Below are 18625 nucleotides of genomic sequence, written 5' to 3' on the forward strand. Positions count from 1 at the left end.
TTCTCAGGCCCCTAGCTTCTTCCTAGATACTCCCAGCTTCTCCTTTTACTTCTGAAATAATCCCTCTTTCACTCCATTGAAGTGCTTTTAACTACCCTAATTTAGAACCTCCCCTACAGGAACCAAACCGAACCTAACCTCTTCCCTGTGGAGCCTCTTGCCTGCTTAAACCCTATCTTTGTCCCCCTGTGGGTTTCTCTCCATGGGAGAGTCCAGTCTTCTTTCTACTGAAATTCCTCGGATTCCTTATATGATTCAGGTGCCTAATGCTCCTTATCTAAGTCTGCACCCTCAGCCCAGGAGACAATTAATTTATCAATCACAGGTGCACTAATTGGCTCTTATGCCTATCACCTGTTTGATGGGGCTCAACCCCTTATCTAAGAGCTGTTTGAAAAATGTTGATTACCAAAAACATGTTTTTGTTGGAGTAATAAAAAGTGAAAAAATTGATTTGTTTGTCTCTCATGTTTTTTTCTGCTATCTCAAAAACAGTTTTTGCAGGCCTTTCATTTTACCAAATGGCATAATTCCATTTTTACATCACAAAAAAGTTTTTGTTCATTAATACAGCTGAGACAGCCATTTGCAAGCAAAAAAAAATTTAAATTGGCATATTTTTATGAAAATGCTAGAAACTGGTAAAAATTTGGTGATTTTTTTTTTATAAAGCAATTTTTTTTTTTAAGCAAATGATTTGTGAAGGGAAAGTTGGTAGAAAAACTACACCTAAGTGCCAGTAGAAATTTATCAGACAACCATCAGGCTACTGAAATATCTTTGCCTTGAGACAGAAGAAACACTGACACTTAATTGAAATTGTTTTCTACCATATCTACTCCATTAGTGGTTCTCAACCTATTTTCATTTGCAGACCCCTAAAAATTTTCAAATGGAGGTGCAGACTCCATTGGAAATTCAAATGAAGGTCCGGACCCCTTGGAAATCTGTTGTCTGTGTGTATATATAGTTGAATTCTGTTCAGTCAGTTTTCAGTCTGTCTCTCGCGGACCCCTTAGACGTAGTTTGTGAACTCCACAGTCCCTGGATCACAGCTTGAGAATCTCTGTACTACATCAAAATATACAGTAAAAGTCTAAAATAGAGTAATCTGTTTAGATGCATTTTCACATTTATTAATTTTGTTTTTTAACAAAGTATCTCGTGTGAGATTGAATCTTGTCCATGTGTACCTTTTTAGGCTGTAAGTTGAACCATGGTTAGTAACATTGGGCCAAATTCATCCCTGATGTAGCCCCACTGACTATTGAATGAATTTGGTCCAATATCCCTTTATTTTAACACATGGGTTTCTATTTAAAACACAACCTTCATAGCTAATTGCATATTGTAAAGAAACTGATTATTCATTGTACTAATTAATTTTTATTCTGTTGTTCTAAGGTTCATTTGGGCTTTGTGTTCCTCCTCTGTTGTTTGATCCCAAGAAATGTGATTTATAGCTGGAAACTGTTCCTTGCACTTGGTTACAGCTATTATCAGGAGTGGCTTGTTCATTTTACTTATTGCCAATACATTAATTACATTTATCAAACAGGTGATTACCACATTTACTATGTGATTACCATAGTAAATACAAATACTTAGGTCACATGTGCCCGCAGGCGTGTGTGTGTGTGTGTGTGTGGTTTTTTTGAAGAGAGAGAGCTGAAGAGGGGAAGGGGTCTTACAGCAACAATTTTGTTGCCATTCAGTATTGCTTTGGACTTTACTTATCATACAACATCTACTTTTCCCTTTCAGCCAGTTGGTCTGTCTCTTATCCCTTACACAACAAAAACCTATTTGGGCCCCTGGTAAAGAGTCTTCTCTCATTTCCTATACAGTTTCTGATTCTGATGGTTGCAGACTCATAGAAATGTGGAGCTGGAAGGGACCTTGAGAAGTCATCACTAAGGCTGCAAGTTTGTCATGGAGGTCACAGATTCTGTGAACTTCTGTGACTTCTGCAGCTGCAGGGGCAGCTCAAGCAGCCCCTGCGCCACGCGCACCAGCCACTGCTGGGGCAGTCTCGGGCCACCCTCCCTCCCCAGCAGCAGTTTGGGTGTGGGAGGGGGCAGTGGGTTGGTGCACCAGACGGGGGTGAGGCGGGCTCTGGGCAGTGCTTAACTGGGAGGCTCTCTGGAAGTGGTGACATCCCCCTCACTCAGATGCTAGGCTGATGATGAGGATTCCTTGGAAGCCTATTCCAGAGTTTAACTACCCTTATAGTTAGAAAGTTTTTCTTAATATCTAACCTAAACCTTCTTTGCTGCAGATTAAGCCTATTATTTCTTGTCCTAATTTAGTGGACATGGAGAAAAATTGATCACCATCCTCTTTGTTACAGCACTTAACGCATATTTGGACTGTTAGAATGTCTCCCCTCAATCACAAGACTAAACATGTGCTTAGTGTTTTTGGGGTTTTTTTTAAGCCTTTACTCATAGGTTGGTTCTAAAAGTTTTTTTATTTTGTTTGTTTTTTTTGTTCTCCTCTGGACTTGCTTCATTTTGTCCACATCTTTCCTAATGTGTGTCACCCAGGACTGGACACTGTACTCCAGCCGAAGCCTCACTAGTGCTGAGTAGAGTGGGACAATTACCTCCCTGGTCTTACATACAACAGTCTTGTTAATACACCCCAGAATGATATTAACCTTTTTTGCAACTGCATCCCATTGTTGACTCTTCTTCAATTTGCGATCCACTATAATCCCCAGATCCTTTTCAGCAGTATTATCACCTAGCCAGTTATTCCCCATGTTATAGTTGTGCATTCGATTTTTCTTTCCTAATTGAAGTACTTTGCACTTATCTTTATTGAATTTCATCTTGTTGAATTTAGACCAATTCTCCAATTTAGCAAGGTCATTTGAAATCTAATCCTGTCCTCCAAAGTGCTTGCATCTCCTCCTCCAATTTAGTGTCATCTGCAGATTTTATAAGCACACGGTGCACTCTGTTATCCAAGTCAAGATTAACCCTATGCATGCCCCACTAGAGTCGCCTTCGCAGGTTGACAGCAGCACTCCCTGCTTAGCCACGAACAGAAGGTATTCCGTCATTAGTTTTATATCGGAGATCAGAACAGAAGCAGTTTAATGCTGTGTTTTATTTCATGAACAGTACATACACACAGCATTAAGCTGCACTGCATATGTGCGTGTGTCTTCCACTATATTGCCTTACTTTGACAGCCTCACATTTATACTTAGACTAATTTATTGTTAACCTAACATAATGTGTTGGATTTTCTTAATGTAATCAGTAGTACGTTTCCCTGCTCCTGTGTTTCCCTGCTCCCTGTTGCCATTGAGGACCCCTATAGCACTGCTTCAGAGGAAGCATAGGTTTGCTCTGCCTGTAGCAGTTGGAAGTGTGTGCAAGAGGTCAACAGTGCTTTGTCTCTATAAGTCTAATAGATGCAATTTTATGTATTAAATGATTAAATGTATTGCTGTGTTCTGTTTAAAGCCAGTCTTCTTTTAGATTTAAATATTAAACTCAAACACTTGTTTAGTGCTACTCCCCAGCACATCTCCCAGACAGTTATATAAATCTGATTTGTTATTGTTTTGGGGTGTTTTTTCCCAACAGAGCACATTTGGAGACATCTCAAAAAGACTTGATTTAAGGCAGCGGCTACAGTGTAAAAATTTTACTTGGTATCTAAATAATGTTTATCCTGAGGCATATGTACCAGACGTGAATCCTCCATTATCTGGCTTTGTGAGTGCATTTCCAATTTTGGTTAATTTCTGTTTCACTATATAATCCTACCACTGAAGTTTGCCTGATTTCAACCCTAAAGTAGTATAAACAACAGTACTAGCAACTTTAATTCAGTTATTGTTAGCATGATTCTAGAATTTCCCTGGCTAGTGTGGGAATTCTTTTCTCCAAATTTTGCTAGAAGAACATTCTTTAGACTCATTCTTTAACCTTGTGTATACTTGTATTTTTTATGAAAATCTCCCTCATGACTAGCACTGATGTAGCTCCACAAGTGCACTTTTTACTTGACTGATTTCACAACTCTGTTCAGATGGTAGTAACATTAGTACTCCTACAGTTTCTAGCACTGAAGTGGCTGCTGCAGCAGTGTTAGTTAAATGGTGAGAGGTTTTCCAGAAATTGTCAGTATAAATGCAACTTTAGATGGTCTATAATGTGGTTTTCAGAGAGAAATCCCTGCTCAAACTGATGAGGGAAACTGTGCTAGAATTCTGTTTTAGCTTTTCCTACAACTGTCTTTGGCTCCTTCCACACTGTCTCTTGCATGTGGATTCTTTCTCAGCCACCTTGTTTTCCTGCCACTATGTTTTCCTGCACCATATTACTCCTCATGTGTTATAGTCATATAAGATATTAGCATACGAATATTGGCTAAGTTCAGGTGCATTTGGGAGTAGTTAATGTTTATTGTAAACTATTTTGTTTTAGCTTTCTCATACAACCTTAATAGGTTGCTTGCCTTCTTATATTGCCAGCTGTTCAGAATAGAGAATATGTCTTCCTGAGTGTGTGGACAATGCCTAACCTATTGTGGGTACTATCAGAATACAATAATGAGGTTTAGTCTAGCAAAGATTTAACTTCTTGTGTGGACAGGGTTGTACATTTAAAGACAGAACTTTAAGTAAAATAGCTGTTTACTCTTTTTAATTGTTGGCAAGTTTTAAATAATTTAGTTATATGCAAAAATAATTTGTGTTTTCTTCAGTTAAAAAATGTAGGTAGACGTCTATGTCTAGATGTTGGCGAAAATAACCATGGTGGCAAACCATTAATTATGTATACTTGTCATGGACTTGGGGGAAACCAGGTAAAATGTTGTTATACTTAATTTCTTTCACAACTGGTCCACACAGATGTAACATATCCCTATGCAAAGCTTAATTTTCCTTCTAGTAGTATTGGCATACATATTTTAATATGAAGATAAGCTAATTGTTTTTGTTACCTATATTATTCTTGCATGAGAGGACAGTAAATATAAAAATTGCAAGGAAGTTTCTGTGATCTTTCACTGTTATGGTTCAGATATTCAAAATTGCTTGCACAAAAACTGTACATGTAACTTTAGACAGCCAAATACCCAGGAACATTCATGCAAGTGAGAAATTGCATACACATACAATGGTATTTTTACCATAGAAGTGGTTTGAAATTAGTTAAAAGAAATAGCTTCGGGTATCCTCACTTATAATAGCAGAAGCTGACACTGTAAAATTGCAAACTGTATTACAGAGGACCATTTTTTTTAATTTAGAAAATTGTTGGTGCAAATTTCTAGTATAACTATATTCTCAGGAAGAATTGAACCTCCATTTATGAGTCTGGGCTACTCAGTAAGCCTTCCCTTAGTGAACTTTACAGGGGCAGTTGGATGAAAAAATTTCTGGACACATGCAGATAGTGCACAGAATAGATATCTCAGCCACATGACACCAGGTCACTGCTCTGTCATGCAACTTGCAGTTCTTCCTCATTTGACTTCTCAGCTACAGAAACACTTCTTTTTCCTCACTTTTCCTTTGTAAATGTTATCTTGATTCTTCTTTTCTCTTATTCTTCCTCCTACTGCTTCTTTCTCTGTCACCAGGACTCACGCTGTCAAGGAGGATGCCGGTGGGAAACTGTCAGTGGGTGATCGAACAGCCAGACCTGAACTACCTGCCCTGTCATACTTACAGCCTCATAGTGGGAGGTCAGAGTGGTCTGCCCTGTGCCAATAAAAATCTAGCATTTTGAGAAATATAACATTTTAAATTGCTGAATTTCCCAACAGGAGCTCTCCTTGACACACAGCTCTTGGGGCATGAATTGCCTTTTAATGTGTGTTTGTTCAGCATACAGCACAGTGCATCTCTGATACTGAGTCCTCTAGCCACTACTGTAGTGTTAAAAAACAAAATAAACAAAAAAAGAACTGTCTATGCTGCTTTCTTAAATGCTGCCTCACAGTCATTAGTAGTAAATGTTACTAAAAACATTGTAAACATCAGTACGTTGAATAAAAATAGTTGTAACTGACAAGTTCTCTCACTGCTGATTTGATACCTGTTTCTTTTATCAATCTTTTTTTTTTTTTTTTTTATAATTCTCTCTTCCTCTTTTTCTCAGTAAAATCATTGGATGTTATCTATGGTATGTTCAGTTGTTAACAGTATTTAACAGCTGCACAACCTAGGGGGTCTGATCCTGCACCATTAAAGTAAATGAAAATTTTCCCTATTAATTTAAATGAGAAAAGGGCAGTTATAGACCTGTGCTAGCTGACTTGCTATGTTAGTCTTTCCTATTATACAGCATTTTCCTTTGTATCCCATTCACTGTTACTTGAGGGATTATGATTCTATATTAATCTCTTTAGCAATTTACACAGCCTTGGTACAAAAGCATGGTATTAAAAGATCTGCCACACAAAGGCATAGTCTGCCATATCTACTTTAACACGTTGTCTTGGTGAAGTGAAGCAAAATTCCACTTTTTTTTCTGCTCAAGCACAATATTCTGAATCTTGTTAAAATTCTTTTAAGATCTGTATTTATTCTAGATGGTGCTGGTAGTGATGTGTGTAGTTAAAGATGCTCAGCACTTCTTAATAGAACAATGCATTTTCTGTTGCTTATAAACTTTGCCGAACTTTATTGATTTGGGTTGAAATTTTCCATGCTGGGTGTCTGCCTCAAGGTGATTTTTTTTTATTTCAGCAAAATATGGTACAGCTATATCTCAAAAAGAGATTAGGGAAAAATACTAACCTCCATATTTAGCAACTCAGTGTTTTGGAGCAGGGACGTAAAATATGGAAAGGCCATACTGATGTCAGGGATGTGCCATTACCATCCCTGTAAAAACCTGCCAAAATTTGGCTGACTTTTGAGCGTCTAAAATCTCTGTTAAGCATATCCTCAGTAGAGATATGTTGGAGTTCGTGAGCTAAATTCTGCGAATATTCCATGTACACTGCATGCTGCATCCCAGGTCAGCAGGGGCTGAACAGGACTTTCTCTGCAATTGTTCCTCCTGGAGATCATGGGCATTTGTGATGTTGGGTACAGGAGCTGAAAGCAAGGAGACTGTTTGTTTTCCCTGTATTCTCCCCCTGCTAGGGACCAGGTAGTGAGGAGGAGTACTCTAGTGAGGCCTCATTTGGAGTACTGTGTCCAGTTTTGGGCCCCACACTACAAGAAGGATGTGGATAAATTGGAGAGAGTCCAGCGGAGGGCAACAAAAATGATTAGGGGGCTGGAGCACATGACTTATGAGGAGAGGCTGAGGGAACTGGGATTGTTTAGTCTGCAGAAGAGAAGAATGAGGGGGGATTTGATAGCTGCTTTCAACTACCTGAAAGGGGGTTCCAAAGAGGATGGATCTAGACTGTTCTCAGTGGTAGAAGATGACAGAACAATGAGTAATGGTCTCAAGTTGCAGAGGAAGAGGTTTAGGTTGGACATTAGGAAAAACTTTTTCACTAGTAGGGTGGTGAAGAACTGGAATGGGTTACCTAGGGAGGTAGTGGAATCTCCTTCCTTAGAGGTTTTTAAGGTCAGGCTTGACAAAGCCCTGGCTGGGATGATTTAGTTGGGTTTGGTCCTGCTTTGAGCAGGGGGTTGGACTAGATGACCTCTTGAGGTCCCTTCCAACCCTGAGATTCTATGATTCTATGAGGAGGAAGCTGACTTACTGGAGTGCATAGGAGTGAAGAACCAAACTTGGGGCTGTAGGTTGGAGGGGGTGGGGGAGACTGGGGTGAAGAGCCTTGGAGAGATGTGGGTGTGGGAGACCTGAAGTTGAAGGGATGAGGGAGACCGTGACTTGGTGTTGATGAACAGACTGGTATAATGAGGGAGATGAGAACAGAGGAGGCTGGAACTGTAACAAGCACTGGCTGGAAGGGCTAGGTTTTAGGTGGGGACATAGGCAGAATTTTTTTTAATAACTAGAGTACACTCCCATAATAACCCGGGATTCCTGAATCTCCGCATTCCTCTGTGGTCAGCAAATGGTTGTGAAACACACTGGCAAAATGTGTGCCTACATATCCTTTTAGTGACTATCCTCCACAGAGGACAGCAATCTGCTATTGTTATCAATTACTCTGTGAAGTCAAGTGGCTGAGATCTGTGCTGTGGACATAAAGGTTATAACCCTGCTAATGAACCAAGTGGGAATCAATGCATTTCCACGTGATGAAATTTGTTTTTTTTCAGTTGCTTTTTAAAAAAACGGTAGTAAATTACATTACATTAAAAGTCAAGTAATCAAAAGTGCTAAATGTATGCTTTATTGCTAAAATTAAAGTAGTGCATGCAACCTTAATTTGGCCCCTTTTATGAGGCAGGGTCCTATGGAAAAATAGTAACGTGATCATGTAATAAAAGATTCTATCATAATTCAGGGGGCTGAATTAAGATTGTAACACTTTTTTTGTGTAATAATTAAAAATACTAGCTGTAGTACTTAGTAAGTTTCCATGTAAGCGAAGTATATGAATATTTTACTTATGTAAATATTTGCATAACATGCATGATAAATATTTGAACCTGGATTCTATATTTAAACTGTTAGATAACAGAATGATACAATGTTGTATGCAATGGTGATGTAGGAGTGTTGGTCCCAGGATATTAGAGAAAGAAGGTGGGTGAGGTAATATCTTTTATTGGACCAACTTCTGGTGGTGAGAGAGACAAGCTTTCAAGTTAGTTTGCCAGATCTGAAGACGAGAGCTCTGTGTAGCTTGAAAGCTTGTCTCTTTCACCAACAGAAGTTGGTCCAATAAAAGATATTACCTCACCCACCTTGTCTCTCTAGAATGATACAATATATTTTTTAAACTTGACTTGTTTTTGTCATGGAATTTCAAGGGATGAATTTAGTTGCTGTGGTTGCTTGTTCCCACCTAATATATGTAAAAATGTATTTAATTTTTATTTATATAGTACTTTGAATACTCTGAACACTCTGAGATTCGACATAACATTCAGAAGGAGCTCTGTCTGTATGCTTCTCAAGGACCAGTGCAGCTTCGGGTCTGTAACTACAAAGGTCAAAAAACATTCACCCCTGGAGAAGAGAAGTGGGAACTTCGAAAGGTACTTCCAAGCAATTTATGCAGTAAATAAAGATGTATCTATTTTAATTTAAAGAAAAGATTTTTTGATCAATTATGAATTGCTACAGGGTTAGCATGACTTTATTTATAGCAAAAGACAAGAATGGATAGCTCAGCTCTGGGGAAAAAAATGTGTATAGACATTTTCACCTTTAGATTGCAGATTAAAATACAGCCCACTCTATGTTGGCTATGCTGTGGCAAATGTAAAATGATGGCCTCAGTCCAGTTCCAGCGGAGAAATGTCCACATCACAAAAAACTTAAACAATTGGTGTGTTAGCACCCATGTTGAACTCTCTTGGCTGAAATGCCAAGGATCAACTGGGCATAGAGAATGGACTTTTCTTTCATCCCTAGAAGTTGCCCCTCTGTGACAGCTTGATATAAATTTGTGGGACAGTATGGAGCAGTTTGTTGTGCCATTGCATGGTGCTTTACCAGTTTGAATAAATAGGGTTTCAGTCTCTGAGTTTACCTGTTGGACCCTTCCCTAAAAAACTAGCAGTAAATTCACAAAAAATTACAAACAAATATTTAAACTTACTCTGTGTGCTGTTGTGTTTTGTTTTCCTCCCTTCTCCTCTCTAGGATCAACTGTTGTATAATGCAGCATTAAATACATGCCTAACAGGAAACGGAGAACATCCAAGTTTGGTATCATGTAATCCATCAGATCTATTCCAAAAATGGGTTTTTGGCCAAAACAATTAAGTACAGCTACTTATAAATAGTAAATATTTTGTTAAAAGGATACATCCGCTTTGTTAAAAGGATCCATCTGCCTTGTGAAAAGGATATATCCACTTTAAAACTGTGACCATATATGCACACTTCATTTTTTAAAATGATGCAAAGCTAGCTAATGTAAAATATTCCAAGAGTAATTTTTTTTTATTTAAAAAAAGTATAAAATTGCACAGTTGCAAAGATCCCTTAAGCGTCTGTGTAGAAAATACCAAAGAATATTTTGAGGTCTCCACAGGTAGGAAAAATGTTTACAATATGCTGGAAATGTAATTTCCACAATAAGCTTAGCTTTTTATATACGTTAACCACTGATATTGTAATCTCCTCTATTTTGGGATAAAACGTAGGGTTTTATATATTCTCATTTTGTAATGACTGCAGAAAAACTGGTCAATGAAGGTTAGGAGATGGATCTTCGTACAGTGTCTGGAAACTATTGTGCCTTTATAAGTGATAATACTGTTTTAGCAGTCAGTTGTTTGACTTTTCTGCTGACAGTTTCACTTAAAGAAAAGCAAATGAGAAAAGAAAAAATTAAAAACATTCTTAGCACTTCTCTCTCCAATTTTACACACTTAAAACAATATTTGGACCCAGAAATGAAGCCAATGGGAAATCTTAACCCACTCAATTTCTAGCACATCAATCTTTGATGAATACAAGAAAAAAATCCTTCAGAAGTATGTAATTCATATATTTTTAAATGGAAAATATGTATTGTCCTGGTATTAATGCTTTTTTTAATTTGAATCCAATACACATTACCATTTTTGCCAGCATTTGTCACAGATTTCCTAAACTGAAGATTTTTTTGTACTTGTCGGTTTTAATAAATTGCAGAACATAAACCTACTATTTGTTGCTAGCACTCTGTTCATTACTGTTCTTTTATTCTGTCAATAAATGTTACTGTTTTGTCTGCCTGTCTTAGTGATTCATGTAGTTTATACTTTATGGGTTTCTAATGCCTGGATGCAATTCCTTTTATGTTTTCCCTTGAGTGTCTGATTTCTGTTTTTAATCATTCAGGAGAGTCCAACTGCCTTACAGAATTTTATAATGAAATATTGCCTTTTAATAGAAAATAAATTTGCAAATATAGTTTGGTGATGAACAGCTGTAGTTTTATTTATATTCTTCCATATGTGAGTATTTTAGAAGTACAGTATTTTTTCAATGTTCTCCCTTGGGTAATTGATTACATAAACTGGTCTTAAACACCTTTAAATCAGAGTTTTCCTTCAAATTTCCCCTTGCAACTACTTGTACTGCCCCTTTCATAAATGAAAGATATCACTCAAATGATCTGGAAAAAGGGGTAAACAGTCAGGTGGTAAAACTTGCAGATGATACAAAATTACTAAAGATAGTTAAGACACAGGCAGACTGTGAAGAGCTACAAAAGGATCTCTCAAAACTGGGTGACTGGGCAACAAAATGGCAGATGAAAGTCAATGCTGATAAATTCAAAGTAATGCACATTGGAAAACATTGGACATTGGAAAACATAATCCCAACTATACATATAAAATGATGTGGTCTAAATTAGCTGTTACCACTCAAGAAAGAGATCTTGGAGTCATTGTGGATAATTTGCTGAAAACATCCACTCAGTGTGCAGCAGCTGTCAAAAGAGCGAACAGAATGTTGGGAATAATTAAGAAAGGGATAATAGAACAGAAAATATCATGTTGCCTCTATATAAATCCATGATATGCCCACATCTTGAATACCGTGTGCAGATGTGGTCACCCCATCTCAAAAAAGATATATTGGAATTGCAAAAGGCTAAGAAAAGGGCAACAAAAATGATCAGGGGTATGGAACAGCTTCTGTATGAGGAGCGATTAATAGGACTGGGACTTTTCAAATTGGAAAAGGGATGACTAAGGGGAGATATGATTGAGGTCTATAAAATCATAACTGGTGTAGAGAAAGTAAATAAGGAAGTGTTGTTTACTACTACTCATAAAACAAGAACTAGGGGTCTCCAAATGAAATTAATAGGCGGCAGGTTTAAAGCAAATAAAAGGAAGTATTTCTTCACACAGCGCACAGTCAACCCGTGGAACCCTTTCCGGAGTATGCTGTGAAGGCCAACACCATAACAAGATTCAAAAAAGAACTAGATACATTCATGGAGGATAGGTCCATCAATGGCTATTTGCCAGGATGGGCAGGAATGGTGTCCCTAGCCTCTGTTTGCCAGAAGCTGGGAATGAGCGACTGGGGATGGATCACTTGATTATCTGTTTTGTTCATTCCCTCTGGGGCACTGGCCACTGTCAGAAGACAGGATACTGGGCTGGATGGACCTTTGGTCTGACCCAGTAGTGCCATTCTTATGTTCTTACTCCTATAATCCTTTTCTAGTGGAGTTTTCTTCTTCAGCCAAGAAATCCCATTTCAAGAACCAAGTACTACTCTTTGCAAATTCCTAGTTTGTGAAATGAAAGAGAGACTAGGCTCTCTCCTAGATCTGAGACTAAAAGCATGCAGAAATTACATTTTAATAAAGAGAACCCTGTTTCAGAAGAGATTTGCTCACCTTGATTTGGCAATCTAGGCACAACCATAATAGAAATAATAGTGGTATGCTATTAAACTATTGCTTAAAAATCACCCATCAACTTTATTTTAATGCAAAAAGCTTTGTCACAGTAAATGAACTTCAACTTAAATACTAGCAATATGGGTTGTTATATGAAGCCTTTAAATTAAGTCTACGGAAGCTTTTCTATCCTTTTATTATAAATGCAAAAATAAGAGTTTGCAATCACATCAGAAAAAGTAGAAATAAATAACTTTAAATACAGATATGTTGTCCCTGAGTGTACACTGTGTCTCTTCAATTTGACATAAAGAAAGGAGAAATGCAAAGAAGACCCAGAGCCTGGAAGATTTAAAAATAGGAGAAAGTAGAAACAAAGAGGAGACCATTGCTAATGGCTGATGATGCCTAACAGGAGGAGGAGAAGAAACAGAAACTTTCATCGGAATCTCAGCTGCCAGTGAAATGGGCAGTGGTGCCTTAACCAACGGAGGAATTCTGTGGGAGCAGAAAACAAGGCAGCTGTGCAGTATGTGTCAGGGAGATGAGTCCTGGGCTGCTGGGCCTGTTGTGGGAGAAGAGAACTAAGTGGTAAGGAAGCATGTGCTGAGGAAGAGGGGTATCAGATACCTAATAAACATATGCAAGTGCATTGCAGGAGCAACGGGGACCTGGTGGCAGAAAAGTATATGCATAGGAGATGGTGGAACAGAATAAACAAGATTGGGAGAGGAAATGAAGAGCAAAAGTAAATGGTATGATTGACATTTTTAAAAAGGACAAAACAATTCACATTAAGACAACCAAAAATACCAATGTGTTTTCCTAACACTGCTTTTCCATTTAAATTACTGTAGTTGCCATGGTGAAGTATGCAATCATGAGAGGTTAATGTGTTTATGAATGGGAGAAGAGGGTACTCAAGCCAATCTTTTTATTAAGATGTGATCCATGTGAAGAAAAAAGTCTGAGAAACCCCTGGATTGGGGGCAGAGGGAGGTTTTAAAGGGCATATTAAAGGTAAGTTTGTTCATACTGCTTCAAGTTCCCTTACATGCCCCATTTTTTAACCTTATTTTTTTTTCTCCAATAGTTTGTAACTATGCCAAAATGTTAGGGATAAAATTTTCCATATTAGGCATCTGTGTCAGGCTGAATGTTTTTGGAAAGTTTCAGCTAAAACAGTTCAGCCATTTCCAAGAACAAGATTAAGGAAAATGCATTGTTTTTGCCTTGTTTAAACAAATTTTTACAATCATTTCATTGAGCTGTTATAGCATCCCCATGCTCTGGAACAAGGACTTGGAACTTGGCGTGGGTGGGATCTGTCAGGTGTCAAATATATGCCTATTGCTGTCCTAGTGCAAATTTGCTCAACTATGGCTAAATTATAAATCTCTGTAAAATCTCAGTTCAAGCATGCTGAGAGTCTGGTTACAGTTTGGCATCTAAAATCTCTGAGTCTTCTATCTATATGGGGTATACTCAAGCCTGCGGCTGAGGAACTTTCCCTGCAGTTCATCATGGTAAGCAGAGGCAGCTATGGTTCTGGGCACAAGAACTGAAATTCTGCTGTGCTTTCAAGGGTCCTAGCCAGCGTGGAAGAACTGGATGAGGCAGGCTGCCTTGACAACAAGGGGCGGGGAGGAGAGAGGGTTTCAGGTGTCAGAGTGCGGGGGGAAAAGGAACAGGAGCTGGTGAGGTGTTGGATAACAGCACAGGAGTCAGAGATAGGCATGGTGTGCAAGAGTCTATAAGAGGAAGTTACTGTAACTCAGCATTTCTCAAACTGGGGTCTGTGGGTCCCTGAGGGTACCCCAAAGAATGCATGGGCCCCTCTGATCAACTCCTCCCCTTTCCTCCCAGCCCTGGTGGGGGGAACAGGGTGTCTCTGCCTGCTGCACCGATCGCTGACTCTGCAGCTTCCATTGGCCAGGAACTGCGGCCAATGGGAGCTGCTGCCTGCAGGCAGGGGCAGCATGCTGAGACCCCCTGCCCGCCCCACACATTTAGGAGCTGCTGCCAGAGGGATGTACTGGTCATTTGCAGGAGCCGCCTGAGATAAGTGCAGACTGGCTGGTGCCCGCACCCCTCACCCCCTCCAGAACCATCCGCAGGGAAAGGAAGGCAATGAGTGCTGCCAGCTGGACATAGATGGAGGAGTGGGTGAGGCCCAACTGTCAAAGGCAGGGAAAGCAGTTTGGGAATGTAGATGGAGTCCAGAGAGGGTGTTTTTTTATTTTTTTTTAGGTTTACTCCTCCATGGGCATCCAGTTTCACATTGCCAATTACCAGGCCATTTGGTAAAATACAATTCCCTGTCCTGTTCTAAGCTAGCAGAGTTCCAACCCTTCCTTCTGGTGGGCAAACAGCAGGACTTCCAGGTGTAGCTCGTTGCCAAGGTGGTCCTTCCACCCGTGGTCACCGCCACTGACCCTGCATCCTGTGTTCTAGCAACCAGTGCTTGTACTCTGCCGGGATTCTTGGCTCCACTCCTCCAGCTTCCTAAAGAGGACCTCTCCTTTGACAACCACAAACTTTTCAGCAAAAAGACATATGAATCCCTCCACTCTCTTAAGGATTCCCGTGCCACCCTGTAGTTGCTCCATATTTACACCCCAGCTCCGACCCTCTGACAACGGAGACAGTCTTTCTGCCCCCATCCCTGAGCTGCCTACCAGCCCTACTTCCAGCGCCCATAGGAGCCCTCTCGCCATCACCCACACACCCAGCGACCCCGTTATTCCACCACTTCCACCCAGCCCTTTTGAATCTCCCTTTGAGACCTACAAACCACTTACTGTGGTGCCTCAGATCATCTTTTGGGGGTGGGGGAAGGGTCTTGCCCTCTTCACCCACAGTTAGTCCAAAATCACCACCGCTGGATGGGTACTGGATGTCATCCATCAGGGATACCAGATAGAGTTCCATTCATTCCCCGCATCATCACCCACCCCTTGGTGGCCATAGGGATTCTTCCTGTGTACTCCCCTCCAGAAGAGCACCATCAAATGCATCCTCTACCATTACCACACCCATGGATTCATTCTATTTCACTTACTTCCTTATGCCAAAAAAGCTGGGTTGCTGCCGCCCCATTCTGGACCGCTGGGCACTGAACAAATTCATATGCAAATTCTGTCCCTGCATGGTCACGCTCCCTCTCATTCTCCCATCTCATTCGCCCACTGGGCCTGGTTCGTGGTTCTCGAGATGAAGGATGCCGACTTCCATGTCAATATCCACATGGCTCACCGGAAGTTCCTCCATTTCATAGTGGTGCACTCTATTAATTCTGGGTCCTCCCCTTTGGTATCACCACTGCTTTGTGTGTGTTCATGAAGATTTTTGTCACAGCCCATATGCACATGTTTTTCTACCTGGACTACTGGCTCCTTGTTGGGCCATCGTGTACTCATCTCCTCTCCACTATCCAGCCCCTTTGTGCCCTTCTCCATGACCTGGGTTTCTATTAATGAGGACAGGTCTGCCATTGCCACTACCAATATGCTCATGCTTATCGGGGAATGGCTGGACTCTCTCAGAGGCCGTGCCTTTCTCCCAGTGGCTTGTTTTGCTGCCCTCACGTCACTCATCATGCAGCTCCACTCCCACCCATGTACGCAAATGTGTCAGTGCCTTTCTGTCCTTGGCCACATTATGGCCTGCACCTCCATTACGTCTCATGCCTGCCTGCAGACCATTAGATTCTGCTTCCCCCCACTAGGTCGTAGCTTCCTTCACGTGATGGACCAACCTGTCCAAGTTTCTGGCTGGGATCCCATTTGCTCTCCTCACAGCACTCGCACCACGGACAGATCCCTCATTGGGTCGGGCGCTAAGCTGGACTGCGTCTGGATACCACAAGAGGCATGGATCCACATCAAAATACTAGAATTGCTGGCTGCCTGCCTTGCCTGTCAGGCATGCCTGCCCAACACATTCAGCTACTGTCCAACAACAGGACACTGATCATATATATCAACAAGCAGGGTGGCGCCTGGTCCTCCTCCCTCTGCAGAGGCCATCCTCCTCTGGAACTGGTGCCTCAGGCATGGGAGTCACCCTCCATGCCCTGCACCTCCTGGGCACCAGCAACTCTGGTGGCGATGCTCAGCAGAGCCTTCTACGCAAATCACAAATGGAAGCTCCAGACCCCACACTTCACTCAGTCTTTCGCCAGTGAGGCACATGGTGCTGGGACCTCTTTGCGACTGCTGCAAACCACAAACTTTCCCTCTTCTGCTACAGAGGAGCCCTCGGGCTGGGCTCACAGGACAAGGCCCTTCTCTTCCCCTAGACCACCAAACTCTGCTACACCTTCCTGCCCATTCCCCTGCTCCCGTAATAATCCCGTGCAAGGTGTGACAGTCATTTTCATAGCCCCCTCCTGGCCTCACTAGTATTGGTTCACCTGTCTCCTCCACCTCTCTGCTTGCCACCCTCCTGGATCTCCTCACACAGGAGGAGTAAAACTAGAAAACTATGTACAGAAGGTACGAACAAAGCATTCTAGCAAGCTACAAGCACTGAGGAATGGGGGTTCCAACTCTGGCCATGCAGCGGTAAGAGGGACCCAGAGCAGTGTCGCACCACACAGCCTCTTAAAGCCTCGGACAGCACCATATGGTTGACACACATGCAGGTCAATGAACACTGCTACAAATACTTCCAATGCCAACGCATGGCGTACATGCACACTAACGTCTGGAATCCATATAGGTACCATTACTCGAAGACAAACCCCCCCAGAGAATGTTCCCAGAGAAACTCGACTTGAACTCAGGAGTCCCCAGTCTCTACATTCTTTGCTGACAGCAAATAGCCATAACACCCACTGGCAAATTGTATTTCTTTTTCTCCTGCCCTTGGTGGCTTGTTCAAGAAGGATAACAGCCGACTACTGCTACCAGTTACTCCCTTAGCTCAAATGGTAGCGGTCTGTATTGTGGTGATCTAAAGGGTCAAATCCTAGTGATTGACGCACGTTGGAGGCTAATATGGCTCTACGTGAAAATTCTATTTTTCAGGGTTTTTTTTTTAATTACAAAATAGCATTAAATAAATCTAGGTTAAATTAACATTAAGACTACAGTCAAGGACTCGAAAGTCAGGAAATGCAAGTATTAAGGCTGCGAGTGCAACCTTATTTCATCTCTGTGTATGGTACAGTCTTTAATTACATCTTTTCCACTGGACCTCTACCTCAGTCGCACAGAACAAAATGCTCTGAAAACGAATGAGCATTTTCTAGTGAATAAGGTACTGCTTGTAAAATCCCTGCTTTGTTCATTGCAGAAGTCAGAAGATGGAGGCCTGTCACTGAATTTTTCACATTCTTCATTTTCATAGCACTCAATTTGAGACAACTAGGGTCTGAGTTTCTGAGCACTCACAAGTGCACTTGAAGTAGCTCTAAAATGCCCTGTACTTTGAAAAAATCAAGTCCCGGGTTGCTCAAGTTGGGCACCCACAGGTAGATTATACTTTTGGCTTAAAAATAATACCCCTTCATCTCACAGGGGTCTTGTGAAGATAAATGCATTCATATCTGTAAAACACATACTGTTATGAGAATACCATAGACCAGCCCATGAGGAAATGAATAATTTGATATTCAGTACATGGCTTGTATAGTATGCAGCAGCAGGAGCCACTTACTGAATATTGAATAGTTACTGACTCAGTGAGCATCGGCTGTCCTGTGCACTGAAGGAGGCAGGAGGCCTGTGGACTAAACAGTCTGTGGTTATGTAATTAAAGGCTGTATTATAAAGCATGTACACACAAGGTTGTAAATTGGGCATTTCCTAACTTTTGAGTGTAGGTTTTTTTGGATATAATATAAATTGTTTGCCTCTACAGTAAGTCCCTATTCAAACCCAGCCACCTTCATAATTTACCCCCATCTGAGGGTTTGGCAATGGGCCTGTGTGAAATGAACTTAGTGCTTTCTGGTCAGTTACCAGTATGAACAAGTCCCTACCACCAAAGCCACTTCCCCAACAATCTCATCATCATAGACTATAAATTATAGTACGCTCTAAAGCAGAGGTCCCTCTGTGTCAGGATTACAATACAGCGGTGGAGGAGTGGGAGTGGGGGTGGGGGAGGGAAGCTTGCACTGCTTTTGCAAGTACTTTGCCTATTTTGTGGATAAAAAGATGATTTCTGGCCCTTCAGTGAATGCTACATTATA

At 40.9% G+C, this 18625-nt stretch overlaps 1 protein-coding gene across 1 annotated transcript in view; it reads left to right on the forward strand.

The window, feature by feature from the left end:
• The window catches only part of GALNT3 (polypeptide N-acetylgalactosaminyltransferase 3), a 44782-nt gene extending 34019 nt beyond the window's left edge, over window positions 1-10763 (forward strand). Inside the window, exons 8-11 of the mRNA XM_039495658.1 lie at window positions 3600-3731; window positions 4726-4827; window positions 8954-9106; window positions 9717-10763. Coding sequence (XP_039351592.1) covers window positions 3600-3731; window positions 4726-4827; window positions 8954-9106; window positions 9717-9839 — 510 coding nt within the window. The 3' untranslated portion in view covers window positions 9840-10763. The remainder of the gene's footprint in view (window positions 1-3599; window positions 3732-4725; window positions 4828-8953; window positions 9107-9716) is intronic.
• Window positions 10764-18625: the final 7862 nt, after the last annotated feature.

Source organism: Mauremys reevesii, linkage group 11 (assembly GCF_016161935.1).
Source record: "Mauremys reevesii isolate NIE-2019 linkage group 11, ASM1616193v1, whole genome shotgun sequence".
NCBI classification, from domain to species: Eukaryota; Metazoa; Chordata; order Testudines; family Geoemydidae; genus Mauremys; species Mauremys reevesii.